Here is a 13605-nt window from a genome sequence, read left to right as displayed (position 1 = left end):
GGGCGGGGGGGGCAGTGAAACCCGACGGAGCCTTCAGTCCCCCGGCCAGGTTCGCACTGTCGCCCCCTAGAGTCTGAGAGAGGCACAAATCTCAGTGCTGATTTCTTCTTCCACATTTCCAGACCGTCTACACCTCCCACCTGTGGATGGGTTCCCAAGGCCTGCCCTCTGCCCATGGGGCACACACGACAGAGCAGGCCAGTGCCCCACGGCCACTCACAGTTGCTGGTTGTGACCTGTGACCGATGCCAGCGACCTGAGAGGCTTTCCGTGTTTTCTCCCTCATTTTCTGAGGTCCCTTCTCGGGGTTTCTGGGTTCAGGGTGAAGGAAGATCTGAAAGCAGGGCTCCCTGGGAAAGGGAGGGGAACCGGACCCACTGGGAGATGCTCTGCCCTGGGTTCTGCGTGTTAAGCGGCTCCAGGCAGGAGGGAGGGGACAGAGATGGCATAATGTGCCCCTGGTCAGCCAGGTGTCCTGGCCCCAAGCCCTGGAAGGAGGAGCTCTGTGGGATTTGAGGTTCCGATAGAGTGAGTCCCTTTCTCCGTTTCCACAGACCCCAGCTTTGAGTGGGGCCAAGGAGCTGTGTCTTTTAGGCTTTCTGGTCCAACTGGCCACCCCAGAGTATAGCCCTCATCCTGCCACCGTCTCCTGATGGGTGACTGGCCACCAACAGCTCGAGTGTGACCCTTCCTGAGGGCACCATAGCGCCTGGCCTTTGGGCTCACACACACCCTCGTTTCAGACAGGTGTCTATCCTGTCCACCTGCTGCCCTCTGCTGGACCCTCCTGGATTCGAACAGGAAGACACGGTCCTCCCGTCATCCTTTACCCCCGCTGGGGCAGAGCTCCTGCTGTGGACTAGTTTTGGTTTTTTAAATTTTTTTAATGTTTATTTGTTTTCGAGAGACAGAGCGCGAGCAGGGGAGGGGCAGAGAAAGAGGGAGACACAGAATCCGAAGCAGGCTCCAGGCTCCGCCGAGCTGTCCGCACGGAGCCGGACGCGGGGCTTGAACTCACGAACCGCGAGATCGTGACCTGAGCCGAAGCCGGACGCTTAACCGACTGAGCCACCCGGGCGCCCCTGCACTCTAGTTTGGATCCGAAAGCAAAACCCCTTTCCCAGTGTGAACTCCACAAACTTCTCATCCTATTTGTGACGCTACTATGGAAATCACGTCCCCACTTGTATTAGCCAACTGTGCCCACATGCCCTGCCTCTTTCTGCCCATTTTGCCTCTGCCCCCAACTGATGGGGTGCCCCCTCCCCAGTGCTCAGCCACCATCAAGACTAAGACCACGTGGGGCGCCTGGGTGGCTCAGTCGGTTATGCATCCAGGTCTTGGTTTCGGCTCCGGTCATGATCTCACGGTGTCATGGGTTTGAGCCCCATGTCGGGCTCTGCGCTGACAGCTCGGAGCCTGGAGCCTGCTTCACATTCTGTGTCTCCCTGCCTCTCAGCTCCTCCCCTGCTCATGCTCTGTCTCTCAGTAATAAATAAACGTTAAAAAAATAATAATAATAAAATAATAATAAAAATAAAGAAACTTAAAAAAAATGTACGAATTATAATCTCTTTGAGGGTGAGGGCACGAATTTTGCATTCAAATCCGAGCCCCAGTGCGTACTTACTCTGTGACCTCAGGCCAGTGACTTACTCTGTGCCTCACTTTCTGCATCTGTATACAGAATGGGGGTGGTAATAATACCTGCCTCTTAAGATTGCTGAGGGACTTAAGTGGCATAATATACGTTGTGTTAGTTGGTTGGTCCCTGGCTGCGTAAACGCTGTGAGATTACTGTCCCTGGTGTTGAACTTGCTTTAATTCTAAGCCTTCCTGCTACCCGCCCCTCCCCCTCCCCCAGTAATTGGGGGTGTCGTTATTATAACCACCACTAGGGGTCAGGCTTTGGCGCCTCTCACTTACCAAGCACACTTCTCCGGTGGGAGAGGGGCCAAGGGGATGTCTCGAGAACCCAAACGTTCAACTTTTGCGGCTCCCACCCTTTCTTTCCCTGCCCTAATCCAATACTCACTTCCTCCGCTGGAGACCTCCAGCCCCTCCTCTGGGAGGGACATGCGTTCGGTCTTCTAGAAGTAGACCTAAAACAGGGCAGAGCCAGAACCCGGTGAGGCTTGGCCCTGAGCAACCCGGAGGAAGCTTTCACCCCTTCCCCCCGGAGGTTCAAGGCCCCACTGGTCCACAGACAGGCCCCCCTCAGAGGGGCACAGATTCTGGCTAAAGGAGCTCCCTCCCTGTCCACCAGTGGCCAGGCTGTCCCCAAGCTGCCCAGTGCACTTTCCGGGCACACACTAACCCAACCCCAACATCCCGATGCTAATATGGTACCATCGGCGTCCTCGCCCTCATTTACTCTTGCATTTATGCAGCCTTGGCTGCATCCAGTGGAGGTGAAGGTAAGTTCCTGCTTCATCCAGCAATTTCACACAGAGGCGTGGCCCCCAGGCTCTGCGGGATTGGCCCCTGGGGCATTTGGACATTTGAAGGTGTTTCTATTCATCAGAATAATAGAGGAGGGACAAGCCTTTAATGGGCAGGGACCAGGGGTATTTGATATCGTGCAACAAGCAACAAGGAACAGTCCTACGATTTCACCCCAAACACACTGTATTCTTTGCGTGTTTTTTTTTTTTTTTTTAATGTTTATTTACTTGAGAGAGAGAGAGAGAGGCAGCAGGGGAGGGGCAGAGAGAGACACACACACAGAACCCGAAGCAGGCTCCAGGCTCTGAGCTATCAGCACAGAGCCCGACGTGGGGCTCGAACTCACAAACTGAGAGATCATGACCTGAGCCTAAATCAAGAGTTGGACACTTAACAGACTGAGCCACTATTTCAGAAACTGGGGTCACAGACAGTACAATAACAGTAAAAATATTCAGAAGGATACTTGTACAATGTTCCCACACTGTAAAACTGTATATTATTTCCAGGTACACGCATAAGAAAGGCATGAAAACATTCAAAGAAATAATAAACACAAAAATCAGGCTAGTGGGTATTTCTGGAGAAAGAAGGCTTTTTTTTTTTTAATGTTTATTTGTTTTTGAGAGCAAGAGAGACAGAGCACGAACAAGGGAGGGGCAGAGAGAGAGGGAGACACAGAATCCAAAGCAGGCTCCAGGCTCTGAGCTGTCAGCACAGAGCCCGATGCGGGGCCCGAACCCACCAACTGCGAGATCACGACCTGAGCCGAAGTTGGACACTTAACCGACTTAGCCACCCCGGTGTCCCCAAAATAAAATTTATATCTAAAAAAAAAAAAAAAAAAGATCCTTAATTTTCCCAGTTAAAAATAAGGGAACAGACTTTCCATCCCTCGTTTTTCTTCTAGACTTTCTCAGTTCATCTCATATGTATGCACGTCTCTTAATGGCTAAATAAGCGGCTTGCCAGTCTGAAAACTCAGGAATGTTTCCTCCAGGAGCTGGGAGCCACCTCTCTGAAACATAATCATCAGGGTAGATATCGCCCCACCTCCCGGTTTCCTGGGTGGAGAGGGCTTAACGCCAGCTGTCCCTTTACTCTGAATTGCAAAACCTATCTCCCAGCACAAAGATACAAGGAAATCAGCAATTTCTCGTGAGAACACATGTGTGACGAGTCGCATCTGCCTGACTACATAAAAGACTGAGATGCCCTGGTCTTTGCAATCTCTGCAGCAGATGGCCTGTGATACACTTCACATTCAAGTTTAATGCTTATTCAATAATACAACGGTTTTCTTCTACCTGTATGGACAGGCTTCCTGGGTTGGGAGATTGTGCTTTTAATTGTATTTCCCCAACAGGGCCCGTGTCGGGAGGCAAACGCTGGAATGTGTGGTTTGGCCAGTGTGGATTCCTGTGGGGGGCCACGGCAGGGCCAGGTCCGCTGAGAGGCCTATCCTTGGACAGCCTCCCGGAACAGGGGCAAGGTCACCCTGGTGCCCCCAAGAATTGCGTGACCTCCTCTTCTGAGTCGGAGGCGTCTCATCTGTGAAATGGTGCTGAAAAATACTTTCCTCAAAGTAGGAATCAAAGTAGGGATCAAGGATGAGCATTGATTGGGGGTAGGGGACAGCATTCAGGGAGCAAGAACGAAGGAGGGGAGGAAGAAGGGAGGACCACTCGGCAAAGAGATGGGGCTGTGGGGCGACAGCCACCAGGCATTGGGGGCCATCGAAGCGGTGGTGGTACGTTTCGGGTGGGGCTGGAAGGTGAGACCAGAGCGGCAGGCAGGGGGCCAGGCAAGGGCTGTCTTCTTTGCTCCCAGGAGCTAGGTTCCATCCTTGTATCCTTGTTACTGAGAAAAAACTCAGTAACAGCCTGAACGTGGGAAAGGGACGGGGCGGGAGGTCTGGGAAGGCTCTGTGCCCAAGGAAGGGGCAGCACGGATCCACACCCTGAGCGCTAGAGACGCCCCAGCCCAAGGCAGGGGGGAGGCAGTGGGGCCCGGCACGTGTGTGTGTGTGTGTGTGTGTGTGTGTGTGTGTGCGCGCGCGCGCGCGCCCCTGACTCAGCAGGGACCGCCGGCGGGCTGGGGTCAGAGGCAGAGTAGACCCTAGGGGTGCTGGCTGGGGCTCGCTGGGCCGCGATGACCCCGCAGGCACCCGGCCGTCCCCGGGCAGGGGCGGGGCGCATGGCCGGGCTCCCGGCGCCCGGGGTTCGGTCCCACGGGCGGCCCGGGGCGGGGCGGGGCGGCCCCAGGCGGGCTTAGCGCACCGGACAACACTAACGCCCGGGCCAGCAAATCTTTTGTCCGGGGCGGCGCTGACCCAGCAGGGCGCCGCCCGCTTATAAAGGGGCCTGCAGCCCGAGGGGCGGGGACACCATGGCGCAGTGCTCCGGCAAGGTGAGTGTGGTCCCTCCCGGCCCGACGTTAACGACGTTACCCACGCTGCGTTCCACTTTTCCCCCCGTTCCGGGGAGGCGGGGGCCAAACCTAACTCTTTGCACCGTTCGCCCTTTGCATCTGACAGACCTGAGCGAAATTGGCAAAATGTCCTATCCAAACCGGGCGCCCTGGCCTCTCTGGTGTGGGAGGTGGGAAGGCCCTGTCCCCACCCCCCTCCATCAGTGGCTCTGGAGAGGTTTGAGGGATCCTGGAATCCTGTGGGTGACTAGTTCTCCCTAAATATCTCTGGGCCATCGGCCAGGCCTGTCTTGGGCAGGAAGGTGGCAAATTTGGACCTCCCCCAACCATTCTCGCTGGCTAATCCGATGCAGCCTCTGTCTCCAGGGGCCGCATTCAGGGTTAGTGGGTGCGCACATTATTCAGTCTGCACTGGCTAGGTTATGCGTCAGTAACAGACAACCCCCAAGAGCCCCTCGCGCCCCTGCACACCCTCCCCCAGGCCCAGAGGCACAGCTGGGGAGTCACGCCCTGGGCTCTAAGAGCTTCTGCCCAAGGGGCCCAGAAGGGAAGTCCTTGGCATCGGCACAAATGATTACACCGGTTACCAGGCCCCAGGAAACGTTAATTTGTACTTTGCCAGGGCCCTTCGAGGCGCACAATTCTTGAAAACCAGATAGTTACTGAATGGTTGGAGTTTCAGGGTCCACCGCAGTAAATGAACTTTGGGGTTGATAGCGTGCATGGTGTTTAGGGACAAGGAGAACCTGTCCGTGCTACGTTGCCGTAGGACATGGTGTCTGAACTGCCCACCGAGTTGGTAATGTTCCAGATCTGACGCATGCCTGTCACCCACAGGAGAGGCCTAGTACACAAAGGGACGAGTTACATTGAAAAAGCCCCCTTTTTAGCCATTAATCCCTGCCCCAGGCTCTGACTGGTCTCCCTGCATTCAGTGTCTCCCGTTAAGGGGCCCGGTCCCAGGCACCCGACTTTCTGAAAATTCATTGTTTGGTTATGATGACGGGGTCGTGGGTGAAATGCTTTTTTTTCTGAAAACAACTTGGATGTTAGGTTTTAACAATGAACAAAAATTGAGTGTAAAGAATGCAGTGGGAGGGGCACCTGGGTGGCTCAGTCTGGTTATGCGTTGACTTCGGCTCAGGTCGTGATCCCGCAGTTGGTGGGTTCGGGCCCCGCGTCGGGCTCTGTGCGGACAGCTCCGAGCCCGGAGCCTGCTTCGGATTCTGTGTCTCCCTCTCTGTCTCTGCCCCTCCCCCGCTTGCACTCTGTCTCTCTCTCTGTCTCTCAAAATTAAACATTAAAAAAAAATTTTTTTTAATGCATTGCGAGTTTGAAAGGAGCCTGTTTTCAAATGGGCCAGGGACAAAGGGGGAATCCCTGTCCCCAGATATTTTCTGAAATTTGGTCGCTCAACCGTGAGCTCCTAGAGTAGGGAGGGCCAGGCCCCGGACCTCAACCCACCTTGCATTCATTCCTTCACCCAGCTAACCGTGTTGAGCCCCTGCTGTACGCAGCTGGCCTGGGAATCAGGGTTCAATCGAGGGTGTTGGACCCCAGCTGTCTGCTCCCAAGACTGAAAGGAGAAAGCCCCTGACCCTGAGCCCTCTAACCTGGCCTTTCTAGATCACCTTCTATGAAGGCAAGCACTTCACGGGACGGAAACTCGAGGTCTATGGGGACTGTGACAACTTCCAGGACCGAGGCTTTATGAACCGGGTGAACTCCATCCGCGTGGAGAGCGGAGCCTGGGTCTGCTACGATCACCCCGACTTCCGGGGCCAACAGTTCATCCTGGAGCACGGCAACTACCCTGACTTCCTCTGCTGGAACGGCCACAACGACCACATGGGGTCCTGCCGGCCCGTGGGGATGGTGAGTGGGCCTCTGGCTGGGGGCCTCCTGCCAGAGTGACCGAGGGTCCGTGCTGCATGGTCTTCCCAGCTTTAAGATCTGATGAGGCTGTGGGATGTTTTAAGATGCAGAGATGCCCCCCCACCCCAACAGACCTGCCATCCACCCCCCTCCCCCCCCCGCCCGGTGTGTGGGCTGGCATGGGAATGAACAGGAGAGCCAGAGCCAGCTTCTGGAAGTCCTGTTTGTGTTTTTGAGAGAGTGGGGGAGGGGCAGAGGGAGAGGGAGAAAGGATCCCAAGCAGATCCCAGGCCCAGCACAGAGCCCGATGCCGGGCTCGATCTCACGAACCGTGAGGTCATGACCTGAGCCCAAATCAAGAGTCGGTCGGTCGCTTCACCGGCTGAGCCCCCCAGGCGCCCCTGCCCCTGGAGTTTCTATACCTGACATTTACAGGCACGTATCAGGGAACCACCTCCCATTTCTGATCCCAAAATCTTGCTGAACTTTCCACTTAGAATGCTGTTGGAAATACTAGAAGTTTCGATTTGCAACTGAACGGGGGAGAATGTAACCTAAGCAGGGCTGATTCGGGCCTGGCGTGTCCGCTCCTGTGGGTCATTTTGTGGCGCTTTTCAGGCGGCTTTGATGCTCTGGCTGTGGAATGACTGAAGGAGGTGACTAAGTCACCAGCTGGTCCTCGGGGAATTTGGGGGCGGGTCTCTGGGAGCCACACGAGTGGCTGTCATCTCACAGCGTGGCCCTGGATCTTGCATACTGCTGTTTAAAAAGAAAAAAAATTTAAGCTTATTTATTTAGAGACAGAGCGTGAGCAGGGGAGGGGCAGAGAGAGCCGGAACGAGAGAGAATCCCAAGCAGTCTCCGCACTGCCAACGCAGAGCCCGATGTGGGGCTTGAACCCACAAAACCGTGAGATCATGACCTGAGCTGAAACTCAGTGTCAGGCCCTTAAGCTTAACCGACTGAGCCACCCACAGGCCCTTGCATAATGCTGTTTTTATGTAAACTATCCCGGAGCCTGCTGGGAAATGGCCCTCCTCTGTCTTTCGGAAATGCAAGGAATCTTCAACGTTTTTATTTTTATTTTTGGGACAGAGAGAGACAGAGCATGAACGGGGGAGGGGCAGAGAGAGAGGGAGACACAGAATCAGAAACAGGCTCCAGGCTCTGAGCCATCAGCCCAGAGCCCGACGCGGGGCTCAAACTCACGGACCGCGAGATCGTGACCTGGCTGAAGTCGGACGCTTAACCGACTGCGCCACCCAGGCGCCCCGGAAATGCAAGGAATCTTATAGGGCACTCTATAGTGTCATCCCAGTAAGCCAGCTGGGATTCCAGCAAATGAGATCTCTGTTATTTGTTTTAGATTTTTGGCTTCGTGGTTTACTAAAAGGTTCTGTTACAGTTTGTAAAATATTATCCTTGAGAGGCTTGCCCGTGGCCTGAGGCCCCAGGGTGGGGATGAAGGGCAGAGGAATGCGTTGGTGTGGCTGGGGCCTACGTCCCCCAGTGCAGGCACCAGAAGGGAAGCCAGCGGCCCAGGCCCTGGTCAGAGCGCGGCCACTGTGTCCCCCGGCGGTCTGGCCCGCTCCAACGCTTGGATTCTTTAGTTGAGGAGAGAGGAGATTGGACTGGTTCAGGGGCCCTGAAGCCTTTTCAAGTGATCGACCCCTCTCATCCAACCAGATCTCATGTCCCAGAACAAGCACAGTGCTGGGTGGGCCACTTAGGTTGGGGTGGCACTCACCGCCCCCACCCCCAGCATCGGGTGCCCCGAGCCCCGGGGCGATTCTGAGTTTCTGGCCACGTGGGTTCTGTGTTGGGGGGGGAATGGGACTCAGCGCCCTTTGCCTTCTTTCCTTCCTCCGCTCCCGCGGGGCCCGCAGCATGGGGAGAATTTCCGCATGGAGATCTTCGAGGGCTGCAACTTCACCGGCCGGTGCCTGGAGTTTCAGGACGACTGTCCCTTCCTGCAGAGCCGGGGCTGGGCCAAGAACTGTGTCAACGCCGTCAAGGTGTATGGGGACGGCGCGTGAGTAGAGGCCGCAAGGCCGCCGACCGCGGCCCGGCTGGGCCCTGCACAGCCAAGTGTGTGGGGAGGCCGCCGGGCGGGCCCGACCCCAGCAGCGGGGGAGGCCCGGCACCCCCTCAGCTGCCTCCTCTACCCCAGTCAAGCAGCGGGGAGGCTTCCTCCGTGGCTCCAGAAGGCCGTGGTGAGGAGACATGGGGCCCCGGAGGTAGGCCTCCCCAGTGGGAGCAGACATAGCAGGGCCCTTTGCAGACTAACGGTTTTCTAAGATTAGACTGAGCTCGGGGACGGTACTTTGGTCCCCTCGAACCAGAGGAAGCCCGCTCGCCCTGCACACCCCAGTCCTGCTCGGCCAAGGGGACCCCTGAGCTGGAGCTCTCCTACCGAGCGGGCAGACCCCTGCCACACAGCCCCTCCGGGGAGCTGGACGTCATGGCGGCTCACTTCCGGTGGACAGGTTGTGGCCACGGGGGTTTTGCCCAGGGCGTGTCTGCCCTGCTCCTGGAGAGTGGTCAGGACCCCCGTGCTGGCCTGGCTTCTGCCAGCCCCCCCCCCCCCCCCCCCCGTATAGTCAGCTCCTTCTGTGAGCCAGTGGGTAGCGTCATCTCCGTTAGCGGAGGCTCCGAAAGTGACCTGGCCCCTGCTTGCTCGTGAACGGCACGACGGGGGTGGCAGCCAGGCGTCAAGTCAGAGTGTCCCCGGTGTGGAGCAGGGAGCCTCCCCTGACCTCAGTCCCGGCCCCTCTGCCGAAGAGCCCCACGCGGGTTCTGGGAACGTGGCTCCCGTGACAGCAGCTAAGGGGTCCGGTTGCTGTCTGTGTGCCCGAGGTGGGGGATCAGGGCACGTCACGAGGTTCAAGAGTGGTCATGGGAGGGACTGAATGGGGGTTGTGGCTGAGCCAGAGGGAGCACTGGACCCCTCGCCTCCCCGGCACCCCCCCCCCCAGGGGGATTCTCTCCTCCTTCCCAGAGTCCCAGGGGGACTCAGCTCCCTCCCTGCTATTTCTCTGTCACTCTGACTCTACCCGGGGTTCCTTTTCCCCAGCTGCCTTTCTCTGCCTTTCAGAAATGTTTGCCCTCAGTTGAAGGCCTCTGGGAATCCGGGGGTAGAATTCCAGAACAACAGTTTGCCTGGAAAACGACCGGCTAAATTATGTCTTGTGAGGCCAGAGTCATACCTTTTGCGTGGAAGGTGTCCTGAGACCCCAGCCACAGTCCCCCAAAACCCACCCTGGGAAGACTCCAGGGGCCTCTTTAGGAAAAGGGGGCGGGGGAGGGTGGGAGCTAAGAGTTTTGAGTGCAGGGGCCCAGGGTCTCCCGGAGCTCCCGCTTACTCAGCGGCTGTGTATGGCCAGCCCCACATCTCACCCAGGGCTCTGCTCTCCTCCCTGCGGGGGTTCACCCTTTGCTCCTGTGACTGCCTTTAAAAAAAAAAAAAAAAGTAAGCCCTTGGCCAGGGTGATGGCCTGGACCACCGGGTCTGGGGGTGGTGACCTCCGTCAAGCCCTTTCCTGGGGTCTGATGGGGAGCCTCCAGGCAGGTCTCCCTACCACCTCCCAGACACCAGCCGCGGTGTTCTGCTGGTTCCTGAGTCAGCTCAGGATCGACCTGTCCCCACAGACACGGGTTCTGGGGGGGCATTTGGAGGGAAATGTGCCAGGTCGCTCTCCCTACTTCCTGCCACCCCCCAAAGAGCACAGTCCCCGCTGTGGATGGGCCACGCCCCCTCCTCCCTCCCTCTTCATGCCTGGTCCCCAAAGTCACAGCAGGAAGCCCGGGAGACGGAGGCGGTTACTGCAGAGGCCCAGCCTGTCCTTCCTCTTCTTCCTTTTGGGGACTCCTGCATATACGCCCCGAAACCTTGGGCCTGAGCCACCCACGGGCATGAGGAGGGGGAGGAGGGGGGAGGGGCAGGAAGGCTAGGGGTGTGGGGAGGCCAGGGTGAGCCAGGTCTGCCCTGAGCTCCCCAGCGGCTCACGTACTGGGCCTCTCTCTTCATTCCCGACCCCTGACCCTTGTGCAGACTGCGCCAGGAGCCAGATGTGGAGTCGGGATGGGGCAGGAAGGGGGTGGCCGGGGAAGCTGCCCTAAGCAGGCGACTCAGGCTGGGGGGGGGGGGGGGTGAGGGGGCTGGCGTGTGACTTGGGCAGTCACCCCCTTCTCTGGGCGGGCTGGGCTCAGAAATTCTGAGTCTGCGTCTCAGCCAGGAGAAGCCTCCTTCAGCAGCCGAGTGCATTGGGGGGGCGAGGGCCACAGTGGGGTTCGCTGCAAAGACAGAGTCAGGGCACCCCATGGCCTGGGCCGGAAGGACCCCAGCGACCGGATCGGGGCGTGTGGCCCCGCTTTGCTTCCCGCGGGGGAAGAGCCAAGGGTGAGGGAGCATCAGAAGGGAGGAGGAGAGGCCGGCCCCACAGGCCCTTGCCCCACACCTCTCCCCCTCAGCTCGGGCCCCCACATTGGCCGGGAGGGGTGAGGGGTGGCGGGCAGGCGGGAGGCGGTCAGACCCTGCGCTGCTCAGCGGCTCACGGCCGCCTGGCCTCCCTCTGGCCGCAGGTGGGTCCTGTACGAGGAGCCCAACTACCACGGCCGCATGTACCTGGTGGAGCGGGGTGACTTCCGCAACTACTCGGACTGGGAGGCCCACAGCTCTCGCGTCCAGTCGGTCCGCAGGGTGGTCAACTTCTTCTAGCGGCAGCCCCTTCCGGCCCCACCCTGGGCTCAGACCCCGAGGAATAAAGATCATGGAAAAGGAGAGCTGAGCTGGCCTGAGTGATTTCCCCGCCCGTCCCTGGCCGTGGGGCAGCGGGCAGGACACCTGGGCCCCGGGCTCAGGCCGGGGAGCTGAGGGCGGCGGAAGGGGCCAGAAGGGATCTACAGGCCCTGGCGCCGAGCCCTTTCATTCGACACGGGAGAGGCGTGCGCCCTGAGCGGGAAGGACGGCCTCCGGTCCCAGAGCCAGCTCCCCGTGGAGCCAGGATAGGGCCAGAGCGCCTGTTAGGGGAGAGTCGGGGAGAAGTAAGGGGGGGCTGAGGCCGCCGCTCCCTCCCGGCTGTGCCTCTCCTGACTCAGCAGCCCCGGGGCGGCCAGGCCACGTGGTCTGCTCTGCAGCCAAAAGCCTGACCCAGGGTTCATGAGTCTGCCTCTCTGGCTGATCCTGGCCTTGGGGTTTACGGGAAAGGCCCCTCTGAAAAGATGGGCTGGGCCTTAGGGACACATTGCCCGCTTGATCGTGTAATGGGGGCTCAGAAGATTCGGGAACACGCGGACCCCGAGGCAGTGGAGGAGGAGACTTGGAAGGAGCTGAAGACCATCGCACGCGCGCTCGGCCTGCTCCCGGGGCTGGGCAGACCCAGGGGCCTGGCTCCCTTCACCCCCTTGGGTGACCCCGTGGACCTTGTTTGTGGCCTCCGCCCTCTCCGGGACCCCGGGTCTACCCTGTTGGGGGTCTGAGCCAGGGGCAAGGGAGGGAGGAGCCTGTCCTGAAGGTGGTGGGGTTTCTGGGAATAAGAGGGTCCTCGCTCCGGACACCTGCCCACCCACACTTCAGTGTCCAGCCTCCCCTTCCCCGTGAGACAGGATGGGAGCCTGCGGGACACTAGCAGTGGCCCGGGTAACTTCTGCACCCTGCCCGGGGCTCCCCACCAGAATCCTGAACCACGGAGCAGCCTGGACGGACCCCGGCTGTTCAGATGGGCATAGAGATACTCGACAGGGAGAGGCCTCGGCTGCTGTCCTCCCCTGTGGGCTGGGCTCCTGGACACTCGGACAGGGTTTCGTGGAGATGAGGAAACCAAAGATGCCTACTCCCCGCTGTACCCAGACCGAGGCGCCTGGCGGGAAGAGGGATGAGGGGCTGCGGCAGCCTGAATTGCTCCCAAGAGTTCTGACCATTGGCTCAAGCTCGTGCTCCAGCTTTACAAACCCCCCCCTCGCTCTGTGATCCTGGGGTCCCCTGCCCCCGCCCCACAGTTTGCCCCTTGACTGGCCACACAGGCTCCCACCCCCTCCTCTCCACACATCTTGCTTGTGCTTTTCCGAGGAGGGGGAGGGGGTCCCAAACGGGAAGGACCCCTTCAGGCTGGCCACTCCCTTGGGACCCCTATGGGAAAGTACTTGAACCCTGGAATTAATACATCGACTAGAATCGGGCCATGGACAGGCTGGGTGGTGGGGAGGGAGGGAAACAGGGTCCCAGAAAGAAAACCAAAAATCTCCGGGGTGGGTTCTGCTGAGGGTTCTGAGTGAGGAAGAGTCTGTCCTAGGGGGCTCTGAGGGTGCCGTTGTCCCATTTCTGGGTTCTGCCCCCGCACCCTGCATTGCCCGCTGAGGGAGAAGTGGAAAAGTGAGTCATCGGGGGGCTCCCACAGTTCACCCAGCACAACACCTGCCAAGATCCGGGTGGCGAAGGCATAGGGCCCCCATGAGTCTGCTGGGGGACCCCTCTAAGCAGAGAAGTTACAGCACTGGGTGGCCATCCACCCCTCCAGGATGGGGAGAGGGTTGCCGTCCTGCCATTTGTAGATGGGGTCCACAAAGGGCGTGCCCTGCACCCCCAACGCCCCAACCTTCCTCCTTTCACCTCCAGCCCAGAGCGTGGAGCCCGGAAAGCCCCTGGCCGTATGGGACTGAGGCCTGCCAGGTGCAGACCCCCTCCGTCCAGACCCTCCCTCCCCGACAGGGCTCAGATCATGAACTTGGAAGAAACCACCACCACAGCAAACGGGTTCAAATCTCTAAGCCCGGAACGAATCAACATGTAAATACACCGTCACCCTGTCTGAATTGGGAGGAGGCTGGTATGAAGTCATGCTTTTGTTTTTCATTTCT

At 58.7% G+C, this 13605-nt stretch overlaps 1 protein-coding gene across 1 annotated transcript; it reads left to right on the top strand.

Moving 5' to 3' along the window:
* The first annotated feature begins 4656 nt into the window (after positions 1-4656).
* Positions 4657-11530, top strand: CRYGN (crystallin gamma N). Its single transcript, XM_045496228.1, has 4 exons — positions 4657-4854; positions 6502-6750; positions 8637-8782; positions 11332-11530. Exons 1-4 carry the CDS (start codon positions 4834-4836, stop codon positions 11465-11467), a joined length of 552 nt encoding a protein of 183 aa, XP_045352184.1. The 5' UTR covers positions 4657-4833; the 3' UTR covers positions 11468-11530.
* Positions 11531-13605: the final 2075 nt, after the last annotated feature.

The sequence above is a fragment of the Leopardus geoffroyi genome, chromosome A2 (genome assembly GCF_018350155.1).
Source record: "Leopardus geoffroyi isolate Oge1 chromosome A2, O.geoffroyi_Oge1_pat1.0, whole genome shotgun sequence".
Classification (NCBI taxonomy): Eukaryota; Metazoa; Chordata; class Mammalia; order Carnivora; family Felidae; genus Leopardus; species Leopardus geoffroyi.
This window is presented reverse-complemented; position numbering and strand designations above follow the sequence as displayed.